General features: G+C 35.7%; 3 protein-coding genes across 3 annotated transcripts; 1 reads left to right on the top strand and 2 right to left on the bottom strand.

The window, feature by feature from the left end:
• Positions 1–5177: 5177 nt before the first annotated feature.
• LOC112638487 (putative nuclease HARBI1) lies at positions 5178–6360 on the bottom strand. The gene is made up of 3 exons (XM_025410318.1): positions 6281–6360; positions 5898–6184; positions 5178–5767 (listed from the first exon to the last, which is right to left on the bottom strand). Exons 1-3 carry the CDS (start codon positions 6358–6360, stop codon positions 5178–5180), a joined length of 957 nt encoding a protein of 318 aa, XP_025266103.1.
• Positions 6361–7954: 1594 nt separating this feature from the next.
• LOC105248327 (histone-lysine N-methyltransferase SETMAR-like) lies at positions 7955–8983 on the top strand. Its single transcript, XM_011253073.2, has one exon. It carries the CDS (start codon positions 7955–7957, stop codon positions 8981–8983), a length of 1029 nt encoding a protein of 342 aa, XP_011251375.2.
• Positions 8984–19811: 10828 nt separating this feature from the next.
• LOC112638488 (protein ALP1-like) lies at positions 19812–20896 on the bottom strand. The gene is made up of 3 exons (XM_025410319.1): positions 20628–20896; positions 20184–20530; positions 19812–20098 (listed from the first exon to the last, which is right to left on the bottom strand). The coding sequence occupies exons 1-3, from the start codon at positions 20894–20896 to the stop codon at positions 19812–19814; spliced, it is 903 nt and encodes a 300-aa protein (XP_025266104.1).
• Between the last annotated feature and the right edge of the window lie 2700 nt (positions 20897–23596).

Raw genomic sequence — 23596 nt, forward strand, 5'->3', positions numbered from 1 at the left:
GATGTGAAATACTGAACTAACCCGAAATGAATGTTTTTAATCCGAATAACGCACGTCTATGCGACGTACTAACGTGAATTAAACGCTTTTTTTCAAGATAGCATGCGATGATGCGAACTACTGAACTAACCAGAAATGAATGCTTTTAATCCGAATAACGCACGCCTATACTACGTACTAACGTGAATTAAACGCTTTTTTTTAAGATAGCATGTGATGATGTGAACTACTGAACTAACCGGAAATGAATGTTTTTAATCCGAATAACGCACGTCTATGCGACATAGTAACGTGAATTAAACGCTTTTTTTCAAGATAGCATGCGATGATGCGAACTACTGAACTAAGTAGAAATGAATGCTTTTAATTCGGATAACGCACGCCTATGCGACGTACTAACGTGAATAAACGCTTTTTTTCAAGATAGCATGCGATGATGCGAACTACTGAACTAAGTAAAAATGAATGCTTTTAATTCGGATAATGCACGCCAATGCGACCTACTAACGTGAATTAAACGCTTTTTTTCAAGATAGCATGCGATGATGCGAACTACTGAAGTAAGTAGAAATGAATGCTTTTAATCCGAATAACGCGCGCCTATGCGACGTACTAACGTGAATTAAACGCTTTTTTTCAAGATAGCATGCGGTGATGCGAACTACTGAACTAACTAGAAATTAATGCTTTTAATCCGGATAACGCACGCCTATGCGACGTACTAACGTGAAATAAACGCTTTTTTTCAAGATAGCATGCGATGATGCGAACTACTGAAATAAGCAGAAATGAATGCTTTTAATCCGAATAACGCACGCCTATACGACGTACTAACGTGAATTAAACGCTTTTTTTCAAGATAGCGTGCGATGATGCGAACTACTGAATTAACTAGAAATGAATGCTTTTAATCCGAATAACGCACGCCTATACGACGTACTAACGTGAATTAAACGCTTTTTTTCAAGATAGCATGCGATGATGCGAACCACTGAACTAAGTAGAAATGAATGCTTTTAATTCGGATAACGCACGCCTATGCGATGTACTAACGTGAATTAAACGCTTTTTTTCAAGATAGCATGCGATGATGCGAACTACTGAACTAAGCAGAAATGAATGCTTTTAGTCTGAATAACGCATGCCTATACGACGTACCAACATGAATTAAACGCTTTTTTTCAAGATAGCATGCGATGATGCGAACTACTGAATTAACTAGAAATGAATGCTTTTAATCCGAATAACGCACGCCTATACGACGTACTAACGTGAATTAAACGCTTTTTTTTTCAAAATAGCATGCGATGATGCGAACTACTGTAGTAAGCAGAAATGAATGCTTTTAATCCGAATAACGCGCGCCTATGCGACGTACTAACGTGAATTAAACGCTTTTTTTCAAGATAGATTGCGATGATGCGAACTGCTGAACTAACTAGAAATTAATGCTTTTAATCCGGATAACGCACGCCTATGCGACGTACTAACGTGAATTAAACGCTTTTTTTCAAGATAGCATGCGATGATGCGAACTACTGAAGTAAGCAGAAATGAATGCTTTTAATTCGGATAACGCACGCCTATGGCCCGTTTCTACCAATTTTAGTTAACTCACAGTTTAACGAAACTTCGATTAAAATTAAGCCTTAGTTTAATACAGATTGGTTTCTACAAACATTACATTGAATACGTTTAACTAAACTTATACCTTATATGACATAACTTCGAACATTTGTAGAAATAGGACACTGATTTGTTCAATATTGGCTCTAATAGAATTAGTGGGAAATCAAAAATCTTATGTTGTATATCAATTTTATTATATAATAAATATCACATATAAATACATATAATATAAGCGAAATTTATTAATAAACTAAAGAACTGAAATAGGCTATATATATATATATATACACAGATTTTATACATGTATATATATATATATATATATATATGTGCAAAAATTTATTACATATATTTTCCTATTAAAATTGTAACGTGTAGACCCTTGGTGTAGACCTAAGTTTTAGATGTTACAAATTATAAAATGGAAAATAAACAATTACGAAAACGCGCTGTGAACTTCACACAAGCAGAAAAAATGATTTTAATCGATTTAATATTAAAACATAAGCATATAATAGAAAATAAAAGATCTGATAACGTAACCATAGAAGATAAAGAAAAAAGTTGGAAAATAATAGAAAATACATTTAATAGTATTTCTTCGACAGAATTTCGAAGTTCAGAAGTTTTAAAAAGTTGTTGGGACAATTTAAAAAAGAAAACCAGAAAATTTTTTGCAGATGAAAAAATGAAATTATATAAAACAGGTAAATTTTTTCTCTTTATATTTTTATAGAGCATTATTTTTAAACATCATATCTGCTGTAATATTGTATTAGACATTCTATAATAATTTTAATATTTAATAATTTGGTATTTTTAATATTTGTATATGCATTTTTAATATCAGGTAGTGGATCTTGTGAATCTACATCAGATATAGTAATGGAACGCATAAGAGATATAATAAAACCTTCAGTCGATGGCTTAACAAATAATTTTGATAGTGATGCCATAGGTAAAATGTCTTTATATTATTTTATACAAATACATTATTTTTATTATATATTATTGTTATTACTTATATTATTTTTAACAGAATCAAGTGAAACTTCAACGTCAACTTTACGTAAAATGCCTATAATTACAAATATAATTACATATAAAACTCCTACACATAATACTAAATCATATAAAACAGTTATAAGTACAAGTCCTAAAGTTAAAACTACAAATTTGTGTGAAATGCCAAGAAATAGTATTACTGTAGATGAATGGCTTGATGAAGATAATATAATAAACGAAGATTTATGTGAGGATGATGTACAAACTGTAAGTATTCTAAATGTATGTTTTAGTTAAAATAGATTATTATTAGGTGTTAAACTTAATTCCTGCCGTTTTTTCCACCTAAAGTAATGTAAAAAACGGCAGGAATTAAGTTTAACACCTAATATATTAATTATGCGTATTTGTTTTGTAGTGTCTGAAAGTCAAAAACACCAATGAAACGATATACAATGAAAATCAATTAAGTAGTATAGAAGATTATACTATAAATAACAACAATTATGAAAATGAATTTAACGACAATCATGAAAATCAAACTATAAATGAAACTGAGATTGATGAAAATAGCAATGTAAGTTACAAAGAAATATATGTAATACAAATTTTTAATTTTTTTTATAATTTATTATAATTATTAAACACTTTATAGTTATTAAATTTAATTAGATATTTTTTATATTATTTAAATACTATATTATTAATATTATATGCTATTAGTAATGTTATATTTATATATATTATTATAGTTGGTAAATAATAATAGAAGACATTCATATACAAAGAAAAAAAACCAGTTAAGTAAATGTATGCAAGATTATATTAATAACGATAGTTATGAAAATGATTTTGATGAAAACCAAAATATGAATGAAATAGAGACTGATGAAAATAGCAGTGTAAGTTATAAAAAATGGGGATTGCCCGATAAAATACAAAAAATTAAAAAATTACAATTACAAGGGGAAAAGAATTTGCAGAATAGATCTGCAATAGAAATATTAAGAAAAAAAATAAGTAATCCACTTCAAATAAGAAATTTGAATAATGAATGTAATGAAGATTTTAATAAGCATCAAAATAATTCACGCAGGAAGAAGGAAAGTACAAAGTCACAGTTTAATACAAGACCGTCACAATTTAATATATTAATGGAATCAAAAACAGAACTGGCAAAATTTATGAAAGAAGACTTAACAGCAAAAAGTAAAATTGAAATGCAGATTTTAAATATGCAATTAAAAAAAGAAGAATTAGAAGTGCAATTATTAGAAAAAGAATTGTTGATAAAAGAGCAAATATTAGAAAGAGAGAGCAAAAAATCTATTTAATAATGAATATTTTAATTTAATTTTTTAAATTCTATTTAATTATTATTTAACAAGTCTTTCAATTTATAATTTATAGTTTGCATAAGCGTGCTATTAATGATTTAATAAATCTCCACAGATAATGGGTGTTTTTCATTTAGCGGATTTTAGCGACACAAATCGACACAAATATCATTCTATCTTTCTTCTACATTTTATGAAAATAAAGATCAAATAATGCTTGTGTCGACTTGTGTCGCTAAATGGAAAACACCCAATATATATTTTTTATTTTTATTAATAAAGGAGATAGATAACATTTTATTCAATGTTTACTTTGCTTTATGCATTTCATTTACATATTTTATGTTTAAATGTATATGATAAATACGTGATATGTATATGTTAAGATTTAATAGTTCCTTTATAGCATTGTAATTTTTTTTAATAAATATAGAATAGATTTTATAATATATTATAACAATAACATTGCAATAATATGATTTAATGAATCTCTACAGATAATATATCTTTGCTTTTAATAAAAAACATAATATATTTTATTTAATATTAATTTTGTTTTTCTATGTATTTTATTTACGTATATTATATTAGCTATAAATATATATATAGATATGTAATTTAATGGATCTCCTTAAAAATGTTTAATAAAGATATAATTAATTCTATAATCAATGTTTGTATAACAATTTGTTATGCCTAAATATATATGCTTAAATATTAAAAAAGTTCAGAAAAGCGAAATTTTTGCTATTAAAGTTAACGCATTTATTTAGTTTTAATTTTACTAGTTTTTCAATTTATAATTTATAATTTACATATGCATTTACATAATTTACATATTTCAAAGTTTGCGCAGGAGATATAATTTTATTATTAAATATAAAGATAAAAATGTATAAAAGATTATAAAATAAAATATTATATAAAAATATATATTTATATTTAAATCCAAGTATATAAATAAAATGTTGACAATATTTTCACATACATTCACATATATTTTTTAAATTAACTTAACAGATTTTATTTTTATATTCCATGTTCCTTTGTTATAACGGAAGGCTGAAAAAAATGTATACAATAACAATTAATTTGTAATTAAGTTATATTCTTAAATGTTAAAAAATTATAATTAATAATATATGATGTGTTCAATTAAGGAAAATTTATTAAATAAAGCTTGTCCATAAAATTATAGATAAAAACTTACTTGGCAAAGTAATTATGAATTAATTCTGTTCGAACTGCTACATCAGCAACTTCGTCATTATTATTTCTGTGATTTATGTTACATTCTGCTAACATTTGATCCCATGGTGCAGGTAAATTTAAATCTGGATCGTTATCTGGTACTGCTTCATTATTTCGTCTAGCAATGTTATGAAGCACTGCTGTTGCAATAATAATATTCATTATTCTGTGTTGATGATATCGCATTACAAGCGCTAGGATTGGAAATCTTCTTTTCCAAATGCCAAAAAGACGTTCTATTGTATTTCGAGTGCGAATATGTGCTTCGTTATAAAGATGTTCTGCAGCAGTTTGTGGTGCCAACAACGGAGTAACAAGATATCTTTTTAATGGGTATGCGGAATCTCCTAATAACAAACTATTGCCATACATTCCATTCTCAAAGTTTGCTCTCAAACGACTATTATTAAAAATAGTACTATCATGAACAGAACCTTGCCAACGAGCAACTATATCAATTATTTCTAAATTGCTGTTACATACTACTTGAATGTTGAAAGAAAAGTAACCTTTTCTATTGCGAAACAATTCAGCATTTTCTCCACCTGTAATAATAAAAAACTTCAATAGCAAAAAGATGTATACCTATACATTATAAAAAATAATAAAATATAATATTACAATAATAAAAATATACACAAAAAGTAATAACAATTTTTCATAAAATTAACTTACCAAATGATTGAACACGAATATGTGTGCAATCTATACAACCAATGACTCTAGGAAAACGTGCAATATTATAAAATTGTAGTTGAGCATTTCTTATCTCCTCTTCTGTAGTTGGTAAACGGATATAATGAGGCCGTAATCTAGCAATAGCTGCACTAACTCTATGTACAATATAATGTGCCGAAGTTGTGCTCACTCCAGAAAAATCTCCAATTGTTATAAGAAATGATCCTGTAGCGTAAATACGAAGTGTAAGTAATAATTGTTCCATAGGAGAAGTTGCTCTGTTTCTAAAAAATAAAAATATATATTATTTGTATAAGTTTAATTTTATATAATTATGTAATTATAAAATTATTATTAGAAAATAATTATAAAGGACTTACTTATTAGTTACAAACTCTAATTCTTCTGTAATATTTTCCAGTATTAATAATACTGACTCTTTACTTAAACGAAATCGCATTTTAAATTCAATGTCGTCTAATTCTTCGAAAAAATTAATGTGCACTTTAAATTTTCTTTCTCTTCTGTTAATTTGTTCAAAAATTTCTTCATCATCAGAAGATGACAATACATCATAAAAATGTGCCATGTCCAACAAATAGGTTAAGTATATATCAAAGTAACATGTGACACTAGTTATATTTTTTAATCGTAGTTTAATTGTCCTTAATCGGCCAATTTTGGCCGTTTAAATTAAACTCGGTTTATGCAGTTTTAAACGTGTGCAAATGTTTGGTAGAAACCAATTTTTAAGTTAATCGGGCTTAATCCAATATCACTAGGGATCAATTTCTTAAACTACGTTGGCAGAAACGGACCTATGTGACGTACTAACGTGAATTAAACGCTTTTTTTCAAGATAGCATGTGATGATGTGAACTACTGAACTAACCGGAAATGAATGTTTTTAATCCGAATAACGCACGTCTATGCGACGTACTAACGTGAATTAAACGCTTTTTTTCAAGATAGCATGCGATGATGCGAACCACTGAAGTAGAAATGAATGCTTTTAATTCGGATAACGCACGCCTATGTGACGTACTAACGTGAATTAAACGCTTTTTTTCAAGATAGCATGTAATGATGTGAAATACTGAACTAACCGGAAATGAATGTTTTTAATCCGAATAACGCACGTCTATGCGACGTACTAACGTGAATTAAACGCTTTTTTTCAAGATAGCATGCGATGATGCGAACTACTGTATTAACTAGAAATGAATGCTTTTAATTCGAATAACGCACGCCTATACGACGTACTAACGTGAATTAAACGCTTTTTTTCAAGACAGCATGCGATGATGCGAACTACTGAACTAAGCAGAAATGAATGCTTTTAGTCCGAATAACGCACGCCTATGCGACGTATTAACGTGAATTAAACGCTTTTTTTCAAGATAGCATTCGATGATGCGAACTACTGAATTAACTAGAAATGAATGCTTTTAATCCGAATAACGCACGCCTATACGACGTACTAACGTGAATTAAACGCTTTTTTTCAAGATAGCATGCGATGATGCGAACTACTGAATTAACTAGAAATGAATGCTTTTAATCCGAATAACGCACGCCTATACGACGTATTAACGTGAATTAAACGCCTTTTTTTTCAAAATAGCATGCGATGATGCGAACTACTGAAGTAAACAGAAATGAATGCTTTTAATCCGAATAATGCCCGCCTATGCGACGTACTAACGTGAATTAAACACTTTTTTTCAAGATAGCATGCGATGATGCGAACTACTGAACTAAGTAGAAATGAATGCTTTCAATCCGAATAACGCACGCCTATACATCATACAAACTAGAATTAAGCAATTTTTTTCAAGATAGCATGCCATGATGCGAACTACTGAACTAACTGGATCAGTGCAAAAGTTCGTGCCCGATTCGTACATATGGCACTGTTGAAGTTGCCTAGCAACTCTGTTGTTGTTTACATATGCATAATATATATTATTGGAAAAATAACAGTCATAGGTGTCATTTGAGCATTAGAAATTGCTTGGTTTGGTTAAATTTAAGTCGTGAAAAAATCATTGAAGATGGACAAGGAAAAGTTGCATTTTCGACATGTGATGCTTTACGAGTTTCGGAAAGGAATAACTGTTGGCGCTGCGACAAAAAATATTCAGGAGGTTTATTTGAACCGTGCACCAGCACTTCGAACGGTGAAGAAGTGGTTTGCTAAATTTCGTCGTGGTGATTTTGACCTCGGAGACGAACCTCGTTCTGGGCGTCCTTCCGACATCGATGACGATGTTCTGCGCGCATTAATAGCAAACAACACACGCATTTCGACGGAAGAGATTGCTGAGGTCTTAAACATTGATCGATCAACCGTGTTTCGGCGTTTAAAGAAGATGGGACTCACTTTAAAACTCGACACTTGGATACCGCATTCGTTGTCCGAAAAAAACAAGTTGGACCGCATCTCCACAGCCGTTTCTTTGCTCGGACGATTGGAAAAAGAGATTTTTTTGGATCGTTTGGTGACTGGCGATGAAAAATGGGTGTTGTATATCAACGTCAAACGCAAGCGTACTTGGAAGGAAGCAAATAAACCGGCAGATTCAATTGCCAAAGCTGAGTTGCATCCAAAGAAGGTCTTGCTCTCTGTTTGGTGGGATTGCCAAAGTGTTATATATTTTGAGCTGCTTCCTGTTGGTCAAACGATTGATTCAATCAAGTACTGCCAACAACTAACCAAATTAGACGCAGCAATGAAAGAAAAACGCCCGAGCTTGGTTAATCGTAAAGGCGTTATTTTCCACCATGACAACGCCAGACCACACACATCGAAAATGACTCTGGACAAATTGAAACAATTAAAATGGGAAATCTTATTGCATCCACCATATTCTCCGGACATCGCACCCTCCGATTACCATTTGTTTCGGTCATTACAAAACGATTTAAATGGCAAGAATTTTGATTCTGTGGAGGCTATCAAAAATCACATCACCGCGTTCTTTGACGCAAAACCACGTGATTTTTTCAAACGTGGTATCCATACATTGGTTAAACGTTGGAAAATGATTGTCGAGAACGGTGGCGAATATATTATTGATTAATAAAGGCGGTTTTATAACAATAACAACTGTTTGATTTTTATTTACAAATCGGGCACGAACTTTTGCACTGATCCAGTTAGTTCGTAGAAATGAATGCTTTTAATCCGAATAACGCACGCCTATACGACGTACTAACGTGAATTAAACGCTTTTTTTCAAGATAGCATGCGATGATGCAATACCACCCGGCTACGCGTCGTAGGTACCGCCGATAACGGACTTTGAGAGGCGTGAGCCGCTCGGACGCCGTAGGTGCCGCCCGACTGCTCTATCGTAGATACCGCCCGGCCACGCGTCGTTGGTACCGCCGAGAACTGACAAGGTGCGTCACGATAGGCGCGGAGGCCTTAAAAGCCGCCCGAAATATCACTCGTAGGTACCGCCCGATAGCTCACTCGTAGGTACTGCCCGGCCACGCGTCGAAGATATCGGCGGGCTACGCTTCGTAGTTATCGCCGAAAACGGACTAGGTGCGTCGCGAGCCGGGGGATGCTGTAAGTGTCGCACGACCGACTCTCTCGTAGGTACCGCTCAACTACGCGTCGTAGGTATCGCCGAAAACGGACTTAGTGTGTTGCGAGCCGCGCGGAAGAAGTAGGTTCCATCCGACCGTTCTCTCCTAGGTACCGCTCGGCCACGTGTCGTAGGTACCGTCTAGCTACGCATCGTAGGTACCGCCGAGAACGGACTTGGTGCGCCGCGAGCAGCGCGGAGGCCGTAGGTGCCGCCCGACCGCTCTCTCATAGGTATCGCCCGGCTACGCGTCGTAGGTACCGCCGATAACGGACTTGATGCGTCGCAAGCCGCGAGGAGGCCGTAGGTGCCGACCGACCGCTCTCTCGTAGGTATCGACCGGCCACGCGTCGTAGGTACCGCCCGGCTACGCGTCGTAGGTACCGCCGAGAACGGACTTGTTGCGTCGCGAGCCGCGCGGAGGACGTAGTTGCCTCCGACCGCTCTCTCGTAGGTACCGCCCGGCCACGCGTCGTAGGTACCGCCCGGCTACGCGTCGTAGGTACCGCCGAGAACGGACTTGATGCGTCGCAAGCCGCGAGGAGGCCGTAGGTGCCGACCGACCGCTCTCTCGTAGGTATCGACCGGCCACGCGTCGTAGGTACCGCCCGGCTACGCGTCGTAGGTACCGCCGAGAACGGACTTGTTGCGTCGCGAGCCGCGCGGAGGACGTAGTTGCCTCCGACCGCTCTCTCGTAGGTACCGCCCGGCCACGCGTCGTAGGTACCGCCCGGCTACGCGTCGTAGGTACCGCCGAGAACGGACTTGTTGCGTCGCGAGCCGCGCGGAGGACGTAGTTGCCTCCGACCGCTCTCTCGTAGGTACCGCCCGGCCACGCGTCGTAGGTACCGCCCGGCTACGCGTCGTAGGTACCGCCCGGCTACGCGTCGTAGGTACCGCCTATAACGGACTTGGTGCGCCGCGAACAGCGCGGAGTCTGTAGATGCCGCCCGACCGCTGTCTCGTAGGTACCGCCCGGCTACGCGTCATAGATACTGTCGAGAACGGACTTGGTACGTCGCGAGCCGCGCGGAGGCCGTATGTGCCGCCCGACCGCTCTCTCGTAGGTATCGACCGGTTACGCGTCGTAGGTACCGCCCGGCTTGAGTTTTACGCCTTACAACCTTATGCTACGGCCATGCAGACGAACCTTTAATCCCGATTTTCAACAGATAATTTAAGCCCTAGGCCTTAAGAAATTGTCCAATCACAGCCGAGCATTGTCTTCATAAGCCGCGTTACGAAATTATTATCAGTATACAGCAAATTCTATAGTATACGTTGCGTATATTATATATTTTCAGAGTTGATAGTAAACTGGCAGCAATTTCGGAACAGGGCCATACTTGACTGTGATTTGTCAATTTCTTGAGTCTTACGCCTTACAACCTTATGCTACGGCCATTGTAGACGACTCTTGAAGCGTCTTCTACACTGAAATTTTAAGGAGACTTAAGGCGTAAGACTTAAGAAATTGACCAATCACAATCGAATATTCTCTTAATACTTGTCTGTAATTGGTCAATTTCTTAAATCTTACGCTTTAAGTCTCCTTAAAATTTCATTGCAGACGACGCTTAATGTATTGTCTATAATAAGATTTTAAGGCGAAAGTTTTAAGATATTTACCAATCACGGTCTAGTATTAGAAGAATATTCGATTGTGAATGGTCAATTTCTTAAGTCATACGCCTTAAAATCTCATTGTACAAGACGCTTAACACGTCATCTACAATGGCAGTAGGATTAACGGATTAAAGCAGTACCTTAAAGGGATGCCGGACCTTCTTTTTGTACCGACAAAATTTTGTGCACGCTATACTCTTTATTAGTTGCACAGAATAATAAATGCTTTTCCACAATTAAATTACACATAGCAACAAAGATGAGAGTGAACCATTTTTTGTTCAAAATGAAAAAAAATAGAAAATTACAGTTTTCTTATCGGCTTCTGACATCAACTCGTAACATTATTAACTGAATATAAAAGTTTTGCTGTTTGTACGTACAAAATAAGAGCACCTCTCACCTCAGAATTTCCTGAAGGAATATACATGAGCAGTCAGAAATGCGTTTAGAAGCGTAGTAAAAATAATTAGTGTGCACAAAAATTTCGTGCATATGTGTGTGTGCGAAATTGAGGCATGTGAGTAAAACAGTCCTGTAAATTAGTTGCTTGCTTGCGCGACAGACAGTGCTATAATCGGTTTGTGTGACAAGGAGAATCAATCTCGTACCATCCTTCTCTTTCATCTTGCGTGTAATAGGATACGTTAGTATACATGTACGCGCCCACTAAAGCATTAAATTCTTTTCTTTCTCAAATTCCGCGTAGTAGATACTTGTTGTCACACAATGATGTAACAAGCTGCGAGAAAACAGCGTTACAACGTGATACGTAAAAAAAATATTCTGTGTAAGTTATACATATATACATATACATATATATGTGTGTGTGTGTGTGTGTGTGTGTGTGTGTGTGTGTCGGTGTGAATGTGTGGGTGGGTGTGAGTATGTGTATGTATAAACGCATATATGTACAAAAGTGATGCGAAAATTTCGTGAAGAAGCAAGAAGGTAATAAGAAAATAAAAAGAGCGAACAAAAAATAGCATGAACAACGAGGACTCGAACTCCAAAATCGAATCTTCCTTTCACACTATTATTTTCCTCTCGCTCGCATCTATTACTGTCTCGCTCGCTCTTATTATTGACTCGCTCGCATCTATTATTGTCTCGCTCGCTCTTATAATTGTCTCGCTCGCATCAATTACTGTCTCGTTCACTCTTGATTCTTGGGTCTGCTTATTTTTTCAAGCTGTCTATCATGATTGTCAAGTGTGACGGAGAAAGCAAGACGATGAATAGAGAGCGAGATGACCTATCATCAAAGAGTTCCGAAGGCTCTTACGATTGGTTTCTTCGCTTCCTCTATCCATTTGCAATTCACGAAGATGTAAACATCTTATAAAATAAAAATTAAAACTTTTATTTTTAATTTCATCAGTTTGAAAATAATTTCAATGAATTAATGAGATTTTTGCGATTAAAATGATATCAAACACGGCGTAAATCGGGTAATTTTTAATTAGTCTGATAATACAAGTTTTATAATTATATATTTAATTAAATTTATGCTACTTATCGTGTTTGATCTTATTTTAATCGTAACATTCTCATTATTCTATTAAAATTACTTTTAAATGAATAAAAAATGCATTTTCTGACATGAGACTTTATTTATAATATTCACGAATATATGTCAGAAAATAAAATGCATTTTTTATTCATTTGAATGTAATTTTAATAGAATGATGAGAATGTTACGATTAAAATAAGATCAAACACGATATAAGTGACATAAATTTCGTTAAATATATTATATAATTATAAAAAACTTGTATTATCAGACTAATTAAAAATTACCCGATTTACGCCGTGTTTGATATCATTTTAATCGCAAAAATCTCATGAAATCATTGAAATTATTTTCAAACTAATGGAATTAAAAATAAAAGTTTCAATTTTTATTTTATAAGATGTTTACATTTTCATGAATTGCAAATGAATAGAGGAAGCGAAGAAATCGATTGTAAAAGACTTCGGAACTCTTTGATGTGATAGGTCATCTCGCTCGCTCTCTACTCATAGTCTTGTTTTCTCTGTCACACTTGACAATCGTGATAGACAGCTCGAAAAGATAAGCGGATCCAAGAATCGAGAGCGAGCGAGACAGTAATAGATGCGAGCGAGACAATAATAGGAGCAAGCGAGACAATAATAGATGCGAGCGAGACAATAATAAGAGCGAGGGAGACAATAATAGATACGAGCGAGAGAAAAATAATAGTGTGAAAGAAAGATCCGATTCTCGAGCTCGAATCTTCGTTTCTCGTGCTATTTCTATCTCATTCGCTCTTATTGTTATTTCACTCGTTTTTATTACCTCGCTTTCTCATGTAATTCTTGCATCACTTTTATACATACATACGTCCATACATACACCCACACTCACACCACCCATCCACACATACACACAATACAACACACACACACACACACATATATGTATATATATGCGTAGATTATATATTTTACCAGATTTTACCGGTTTACATGTGCGCTCTAGTTATTAATTAAAAAATACTTTTTAAAAAATATTTATCCCAGAGGCGATTCATTCGTGAACTGGTAGTTTTTAGAAATATTTTATATCAGATGCGGTTTGCATGTGCGCTTTGGTTATTCAAATATTTATTTCAGAGGCGATCTATTCGTGAGCTGATAATTAAAAAAAAATCCAGAGGCGATCTAATTCATGATTGTTTTTAGAAATATTTCATACCAGATGCGGTTTGCATGTGCGATCTGATTATTAAAATATTTATTTCAGAGGCGACCTATTCGTGAGCTGATAATTAAAAAAAATCCAGAGGCGATCTAATTCGTGTGCTGGTTGTTTTTAGAAATATTTCATACCAGATGCGGTTTGCATGTGCGCTCTGGTTATTAAAATATTTATTTCAGAGGCGATCTATTCGTGAGCTGATAATTTAAAAAATCCAGAGGCGATCTAATTCGTGTGCTGGTTGTTTTTAGAAATATTTCATACCAGATGCGGTTTGCATGTGCGCTCTGGTTATTAAAATATTTATTTCAGAGGCGATCTATTTGTGACCTGATTATTTAAAAAATCCAGAGGCGATCTAATTCGTGTGCTGATTTAAGAAAAACCCAGAGATGATTTAATTCTGATGCTGGCTATTCGAAAAGTATTCCAGAGACGATTTAATTCGTGTGCTGGTTATTTAAAAAAAATCTAGAGTCGATTTAATTTGTATGTCGATCATTCAAAAAAAATTCGAGAAGCGATCTTAATTTGTGTGCTGGTTACTGTTCAAAAATGGTTTATCAGTTACGATTTGCATGTCCATTCTGGAAGCCAAACAAACATTTAAACAAAATTTAATTCAGAGATTATAAAGACACTGCTTCAACTAAAAAGCATATTTGATAAGAATAAAAATCCAGATAAAATAAATCATTGAATTGATTTTTACATGTTATAAGAGGATTCTTATTTTGAAAATGTGCTATATATTGCGATAATTTTTATGTAATTGTAGCATGTCATATAGCGACAAAAGCTAACAAATTATTGGAGCAAATTACACTGATCGCTGACGACTTTTTTTGATAACACTAAGCTTCGAATGTATGATAGCCTACCCGGCTGTGTGGTGTCTATTGGTGACTAAAAAGAATTACTTTCATTGCCGTTGCCTACAAATAATATAATATTTGAAAAGCTTCAACTTGATAGCATATGCTGTGGCTTTCCTTACACTACTATAAACTATAGCCTTAGAAGGAAATCCTTGTAAGGAAAAATATTTCAATAATGTGAAATGTACAAAGCAACATTTTTTTTTAAATTACAGCAGAAAGTAAATTGCCTTTTCTAAAATGTTAAATTATTCATATATTTTACATTTGACATATATCTTACATTTATCATATCTGATCAAGATATTCCAATGAATATCGTTAGAAAAAGACGCCTCAGTACAAATCTCATTTGCATATATCAGAAAGGCGAAAAAAATATATTATGGTTGCGTCTGCAAATGGACGATGAAATCTATTATATTATAGATATAAATCTATTATTTCGATGCTTTTGAGACAAAGAATGTATTATGAAAATATTTATATTATTTATAAATTTTACGACATTACATCAATTTGCATAAAACATTTTATATTGTTAGCTTTTGATTATATCGATTTAACAAACGTTGTGCATAAATTTTAATTTGTAGAAAGTTATATGCAAATATCTTTTTTATTGTATATACAGAATGTCGCAGAGTACTATACATATATAAGCGCTTGTAAAGAGCGCAGTAAATTGAAGAAACAAATTCCAGCATTTTACAATTTTCGCAATAATAGAAAGAAATAGAATAAATTAATTAATTATATAATAATATTAAATAAAATCGATCGAATGTATATTTACATGTGTGTGTGTGAGAGAGAGGGAGAGAGAGAGAGAGAGAAACGCTCGGCAGTTCGAGCTATTGCATGATTCAGTGTGTTAGGCATTTTGTCGGCGCGCGACAAGGGGAGGGACAGCGCGGCGCAGCGATGATGTTGTGACAAATGACAACGGCTTGTCTCGCTGTTCTTTTCCACATGCCGACGACATGTCTAATACGCTGGATCATGCAATACTCGAACGGCCGAACGTTTCTCTCTCTCTCTTTCCCTCTCTCTCTTTCTCACACAAACACACACAACACACACGTAGATACATATTCGTTCGATTTTATTTAATGTTATTATATAATTTATTTATTTTATAATGTCTCTTATTGCGAAAATCGTAAAATGAGACTTTTTGCTATGAGACTTTTTTCTTCAATTTACTGCGCTCCTCACAAGCACTTATATATGTATAGTACTCTGCAACACTTTGTATATACAATGAAAAGGATATTTGCATATAACTTTCTACAAATTACAATTTATGCACGACATTTGTTAAATCAATATAATCAAAAGCTAATAATATAAAATGTTTATGCAAATTGTTTGCTGTAATATCGTATTCGTAAAATTTATAAGTACATAATATTTATAAATATTTTCACAATATATTTTTATTATATATATAAAGAGACATAGCTAACCGAGAGCAATGATATTAGAATTATGTTTAAATATGTACTCAGTAAAGACAGATCTATGCTCTAAATTGCTTGTGCGAGACGATAGAGTGAAAATGTAACATATTTTTTGTTTCAATAAATACAATTAACACAATATAAAGAAAAGTTTTCATATTGCTCTTTCCAAAATATGCATGTCTTTTTATAAAATATGCATATCTTTTTAGACAAGATTGTCGGTAACATAACTATAAGTGTTGGTAATGTACCGACATTTTTAGTTATGTTAAAATGAGGGCGCCTACCCATCGGAGTTCGGCTGCGATTCCGGCATCCCCTTAAGTAATTGACCAATCACTTTGTAGCATTAAAAGAATACTCGACTGTGATTGGTCAATTTATTGAGTTACAACTTTAATTCATTAATTCTACTGCCATTGTAGACGATGCTTTAGGGTCGTCCACAGTGGTCGTAGATTAATGTTGTAAGGCGTAAAATTCAAGAAATTGACCAATCACAGTTAAATATTAAGAGAATACTCGACTGTGATTGGACAATTTCTTGAGTTTTACGCCTTACAACCTTATGCTACGGCCATGCAGACGAACCTTTAATCCCGATTTACAACAGATAATTTAAGCCCTAAGCCTTAAGAAATTGTCCAATCACAGCCGAGTATTGTTTTCATAAGCCGCGTTACGAAATTATTATCAGTATACTGCAAATTCTATAGTGCACGTTACGTATATTATATATTTTCAGTGTTGACAGTAAACTGGCAGCAATTTCGGAACACAGCCATACTTGACTGTGATTTGTCAATTTCTTGAGTCTTACGCCTTACAACCTTGTGCTACGGTCATTGTAGACGACTCTTGAAGCATCATCTACACTGAAATTTTAAGGAGAATTAAGGCGTAAGACTTAAGAAGTTGACAAATCACAATCGAATATTCTCTTAATACTTGACTGTAATTGGTTAATTTCTTAAATCTTACGCCTTAAGACTCCTTAAAATTTCATTGTAGACGACGCTTAATGTAGCGTCTATAATAAGATTTTAAGGCTTAACTCTTAAGAAGTTGACCAACCACAGTCTAGTATTAAGAGAATATTCGATTGTGATTGGTCAATTTCATAAGTCTTACGCCTTAAATCCCATTGTAGAAGACGCTTAACACGTCGTCTACGATGACAGTAGAATTAACGGATTAAAGCAGTAACATAAGGAATTGACCAATCATATTCAAGCATTAAAAGAATACTCGACTGTGATTGGTCAATTTATTGAGTTAAAGCTATTATTCATTAATTCTACTGCCATTGTAGACGATGCTTAAAGGTCATTCTACAATGGAGGTTTTAGCGCAGTAGCAGTAGGTCGTAGAGGACTTAGCAGTAGTTGTAGCGAAATGAACCAAATCCATTTCCTACGGCGTACGACGTACGTTTTACGACGAACGGGCATGCGCAGTCACAAAAGAATGCTGCGTCCGTGAAGTGTGTGGAGTTTGTGTATATTGTCATTAATGTTAATTATAATTATTTGCGATGTCGAACGAAGAAGGTGAAGCAACTTGTGTTGAATATTATTTTGTTGATGAAAATCCGTCGGACGTTGAGCTGTTGGATCAGCGTGAGTTAATTCAATTAGTAAAAAATAACCCGCCTCTGTTCGCCAAAACTGTAAAAGAATATTGTGGAAAAGGATACAACAAAGATTTAGCGTGGCAGAGAGTGGGATCTAGTCTCTCAAAGCCCCTGTCAGGTAAGCTGGGATAAATTATTTTATTATATCTTAACATATTTTAATATACTTTTCTGACATAATGAGGTTAGGTTAGGTTGCCCTGCCTGTCAGTTGATATTTATTGAATTCCAGGACCAGATGCTTCCAAGTTATTTTATAATATTCGCCAACGTTTTGGCAGAGAGAGGCGAAAAGTATTATCTTCGTTAAAAGGAAAATCAGGCCAAGGAGCGGTGGCACCATATGGTACCTTCATGGCCTTTGTATGAAGATTGCATGTTCTTAGCAGATCATATTGTTAGACGCAAGTATGTACTTTTTTCATGTGTATAGTACAGATATCGTTTGACAAAACTGGATAATATCATGTTTTGATACGTATTTCAGAACGTCAAGCAGCTATAGTAGTGCGTTACCAAATACTAAACAAGCTACAGCTATAAAGCCTACAAGTCTCAACTTTGAAACTCGGCCATTAACTTTTCACCAACTTTCACTTATGTTTGCTCGACCCTCTCCTTCACCCTCGCCACCTGTATTCAGGGCAACTCCATCACCACAAAAAACATCGGAGGTGCCATCACCAAATAGTGTGTGGAGCAGCGATAATGAATTGTTTCTTGGAGGTACAGACAATTTTTTCGTAATATGTCAATGTTATAAAATTAACATTAATTGATAAATGTAATTGCTTCTACAGATGCTGATACTGACAGTCAGAGCTCAGTTGGACAATTATCTGCAGCAATTGCAGATACAGCAGAGGTACAGCAAACTTCATCCTCCTCAGGTGTCAGCTCGGCATCTATTCGAAAAATTATAAAAGAAACTGGATCCAAAAGAAAACGCATTGTTCCTCTGCCTGATAATTTTGCAATAAAGAAGAAGAAGGATGAGGACGTCTTGGCACAGGCAATTTTAAGCCAAACAACTACTCTGTCCTCTATGGCAGCAAAACTCGGTGACAGTTTTTCAAATAGCAATAATCCTAGCAACAGTAATGTGGCTACTTCAAATAATTTTATTAATAGCAATCCAATGATGGGTGCTATTTCCTTTGCCTTACAATCTGTGCCCCTCGATAGGCACCTTGAGTGTATGATGGAGCTGTTACGTATAATAACTGAAAAGTATGTAAAAAAATAAGTAAGCACGGTTATCTTTTGATATTTAAATTAGATTAGAAAAAATCACTATTATTTTAAGTGTTATTAGAATATACATATATTTTATTTCAAAATCCTCTTTATTTTGTAACATAATTTTTTAACATATTGTTACAATTTTTAATAACGTCACATTTTATATTATCAAATAAAGTAAAATTCAATGTGAAATAAAATTTTGATGAATATTTATATTATTTTACATATAGGATCTTATATTACATTTAATACATATACATTAATCTTAATATCTATTCTCCAGATTGACCTTGCAATAGTATCCCTATAAGAAAAAAATAATAAATATTTTTGATAAAAAAAAATATATTAAAATAAATAACCTTTACTTCTTTGTTATATAAGTTGATTATTCCGGAAGGTTGATGACATCTCCTCTGAAAACGCGAATGTATTGCCAAGGCGCCTGTTCCTCTCCAGTCGATGATGTAAAATAATCCCGCAAATAATTTCGCATTCCTTTGGCAGTATCTCCAGCTCGATTAGCTCCAACGCGGCCCAATCTGGCGAAGTGTGAGGAGTAGTATTGTTTCCAGTCCCCATCTGTGATGGTTCCATTCTCTGCTTCAACATCAATAATATTTCTGGAGCAATATTCTCGATCATTCCAATTTTTTTCTTCTTCACCCATCATAATAAAATTATGAAGGCAGGGAAGAGCTCTGAAGAGATTTTCACAATTAGCAGGTGACATGCAGAGTGGTTTTTATAAGATCTTCCATCGTGCTGTTAAAATTCCAAAGATGTTCTCTATTACTCGCCGTGCTCGTGACAAACGGTAATTAAAAATTCTATTTTCGTCTGTCAATGTTTTTCTTGAGTACGGTCGCATTATATAATTCGTGAGTGGGAAAGCTTCATCTCCCACAAACATATAAGGGAAGGGTATCTCTTCTCCTGGAAGTGGACTGGGATCAGGCAAAGACACATTTCCAGATGACAAATCGTTTGCAAATTTAGTGTTGGCCCATACCCCACCATCACTTATGGAACCTAAAAAAAGAAAATATGATTAAAACTTTCCATTTAAAAATATTATTCTATAGCTAAAAAAAATATAATGAAGAATAACATTTACCAAATTGCCCAACATCCACCCATGTAAACTTGTACTTTGCATCACACGTTGCCATCATAACCATACTGAAAAATTGTTTATAATTATAATAATTCGAGCCTGAATTCACAGGTGCTTGAATCCTCATATGTCTGCCATCGATGGCTCCTACACAATTGGGAAACTGCCATGTCATAAAACCATCACTAATGGTCTTCCAGTCTTCTTTGCTGGGAGTTTTTAGAACAAGAGGCTGAAGTACATCCCAAATTGCTGTGCAAGTTTCGTGTATGATTTTATATACTGTTGATGTCCCAATTCTAAATTCAGCATGTTTCAATCTGGTTGTATCTCCTTGAGCCAAGTATCTGCAAAATTTGTCGCAGATGACATTAAATTAAATGCAAATTAAATACAAATTAAAACAAAAATAAACAAGATTAAGAACACTACAGAAAAACTCACAACAATGTAACAGAAACACGAAGGTCTGTTGGTAGTGGTGTCCGAATACTTCGTTTTTTAAGATGAGGATGAAGGAGTTCAACCAAGATATGAAACTGATTAGGCGACATCCGGAATAATCCAAAAAATTCTTCATGATCAGTTTCAACCAATTCCTTGAAAAGATTGAAGTAAAAACCTTGGGCATCTCTCATCCGATTTACTGGCCGAACCCACCACCGACGACGTTTCAACATTCTTCTCTTTAGTAACAAATATTCCAGCAACATTAAATTATTGCATGCTCCAAGATATAGCAAAAATAATATTGCTTTTCTTCTATTCATCTTTTTTAACAACTTGACAGTTTCATTGTTTCACGATTCGATCATTCTTCATCTTCTTCTTCTTCTTCTTAATTCGTATTTCAAAAATATTTTTAATAAAATAAATAATATTTTTAATAGAAGACTTGCACAAAAACGCACACGTTTGCACTGATCCAAAAACGGATTACTCCGTTTGATACTCGATGGCTTCTGGAACTAACCACTTAATTTAAGCATCTTTCAATCCGTTCTTAATTTTGATTGGTTATCTACTACGACTTACGACTTGTGCAGAAGCCTTATTGTAGATAAATTAGTCGTAAATAGACTTGCACTTTACGGTCTACTACCTACTGCAAGCCCCATTGTAGAATGACCTTTAAGGTCGTCCACAGTCGCCGTAGCATAAGGTTGTAAGGCGTAAGATTCAAGAAATTGACCAATCACGGTCTATTATTAAGAGAATATTCGATTGTGATTGGTCAATTTCTTAAGTCTTACGCCTTAAATCTCATTGTAGAAGACGCTTAACACGTCGTCTACGATGGCAGTAGGATTAACGGATTAAAGCAGTAACTTAAGGAATTGACCAATCTCATTCAAGTATTAAAAGAATAGGTTAGGTTAGGTAAGATTCAAGAAATTGACCAATCACGGTCTATTATTAAGAGAATATTCGATTGTGATTGATCAATTTCTTAAGTCTTACGCCTTAAATCTCATTGTAGAAGACGCTTAACACGTCGTCTACGATGGCAGTAGGATTAACGGATTAAAGCAGTAACTTAAGGAATTGACCAATCTCATTCAAGTATTAAAAGAATACTCGACTGTGATTGGTCAATTTATTGAGTTACAACCAGTGAACTCTATACTATAATTGGAATGTGCACTGCCGTTGTTAGCGCCCGGGACATCAAAAGAAAAGGACAGGTTGCTTTGGAACGATTCCTGCCTCCGTCTAGTAAATTTTGATTGGTCGATAATTTTATATCATCTTTGTTACAAACATCAGTCTTACTAACCTTAACTCGATTGACTAACTGACAATCCGCCTACTCACAGCTGCTTTTCACCTTTATTATTGAAAATATTAATGTTTCGTTCTTTTATTTATATATTTTTATTTTTTATATGTATAAAAAAGAATTTATAATAAAAGACATTTCGTAAAGCATTCGTATGGACAGACAATAATTAACAAAAAATATATGTATTGTGACGTGGCCATCACGTCGCGTACATCCGCCCCGGCAATCTTGACGGGGCGCGGGCCGAGTGGCCGCGTCAAGAGTCAAGAGAGAGAGAGAGCTATCGTACTCCCCGGAGAGACGAGCGAGTTCGTGTTATATTGCGTGTGATATTAATTTTCTTCCTTTATTTTTTCTATTTTTATTTTGTATCGAGCTCGGCTAGAGGCACCTTACCACCGAAGAACGGGAGGGAACAGCATCGCCGCTCCGCGACAGCTAAAAACGATAGCCGAGGGAAATTCGGAAGAACGGAGGAGCCTGACCCCGAGAACCCGGCATCGGAAATCCGAACAGGAGAGAGCAGCATTGCCTCTCCTCGACAGCCGGGAACGACAGCCGATACGACAACCATCCTCCAAGAGAGGATCGGCGAGGGAAGGACCTCACCCGGGCCGAACAAGGGCCCGCGGCAGCGTTCAAGCTTGGCGCTATTTCGCGCGGGGCGCGATAATGCCTCGCGTGGCGCGCGAGGCGCCAGGACCTCGCGCGTGTCGGCCGCTAATTGGCCGCATCCCCCTGCGCGGCCAGCGACCCCGCTATCGACCCTGGATCGCGAGATTCAGGGATCACTTTGTCGCGGCCGCTCGACTGAAACAGTCAAAAGCCTTGTTTTGTGCGCTTGTGAGACGAAACACCGAGGACGAGGCCGAGGATCATCCCCGCAGACAGGAGGAGCTCCATCGGTGAGGTTGCCCACGAATTATTGTGCACCGCGTAATTAATTGTGTCCGCTCGCCGGCCGTTCTATCGCCGTCGCCATTACGGCATTTATCGCGACCGCTCGAGCCTTCTGCTGAGTCGGTCGATTTTGTGCATTTCGGGCGACAGGAGACAAGCGGCTGAGGAAGCGCGGACACTGGCGACGGAAGTGCGTATCGTAGGGTAATTCTCGTCTCTCTCCGGGTGTCAGGGTGCGTAATACGCGTAGCATTCGACCGTTGGGTATCGACCGTGTGCGTCGTAAATCGCGAGCGATGCGTAATTCGCACGGGCTGTCGTTTGGTTGTCGAAGCCGCGTCTCGCACCTCTGAAATCTGTCTCAGAGCGAGTCTGTGGAACGTAATTGGTCGTAAATAATGAGTCTTCGTGTAGTATCATCGTCGTCCGTGAATATTGCGTGAAACTGTGTATTATTGTCGCGTCCATTGTGTGCGTGTGAGTTGTTCGTCTCGAAGAAAGAAACGTAATTCCTCGAAATTGTCGCGGTGTGCGGGTATCGCACGATTCTAAGTATCGATATCTGAGGTCAGGAAATTCCTGGCAAATATTGCGGCTATCGAAGGAGGCGCGGTGCGGGACTGTCGCCCGGCCTTCCTTCGCTTTGAGACCGAGAAGATAATTAATTCTCACGCTGTTGAAGGTATCGGGGGTGTGACACGACATTGTCGCGCCGCCCCGATTGCCAGAA

Source organism: Camponotus floridanus, unplaced genomic scaffold, assembly GCF_003227725.1.
Source record: "Camponotus floridanus strain SB8 unplaced genomic scaffold, Cflo_v7.5 scaffold309, whole genome shotgun sequence".
In the NCBI taxonomy this organism is placed as follows: Eukaryota; Metazoa; Arthropoda; class Insecta; order Hymenoptera; family Formicidae; genus Camponotus; species Camponotus floridanus.

Coding starts and splice junctions, on each gene's coding strand:
- LOC112638487 (XM_025410318.1), bottom strand. CDS start 6,360: ATGCGATTTCGTTTAAGTAAAGAGTCAGTATTATTAATACTGGAAAAT. Junction 6,185..6,280: donor TTAGAGTTTGTAACTAATAA/GTAAGTCCTTTA, acceptor TTTATTTTTTAG/AAACAGAGCAACTTCTCCTA. Junction 5,768..5,897: donor TATTCGTGTTCAATCATTTG/GTAAGTTAATTT, acceptor TTATTATTACAG/GTGGAGAAAATGCTGAATTG.
- LOC105248327 (XM_011253073.2), top strand. CDS start 7,955: ATGGACAAGGAAAAGTTGCATTTTCGACATGTGATGCTTTACGAGTTT.
- LOC112638488 (XM_025410319.1), bottom strand. CDS start 20,896: ATGTTGCTGGAATATTTGTTACTAAAGAGAAGAATGTTGAAACGTCGT. Junction 20,531..20,627: donor CGTGTTTCTGTTACATTGTT/GTGAGTTTTTCT, acceptor CAAATTTTGCAG/ATACTTGGCTCAAGGAGATA. Junction 20,099..20,183: donor GGTGGATGTTGGGCAATTTG/GTAAATGTTATT, acceptor TTCTTTTTTTAG/GTTCCATAAGTGATGGTGGG.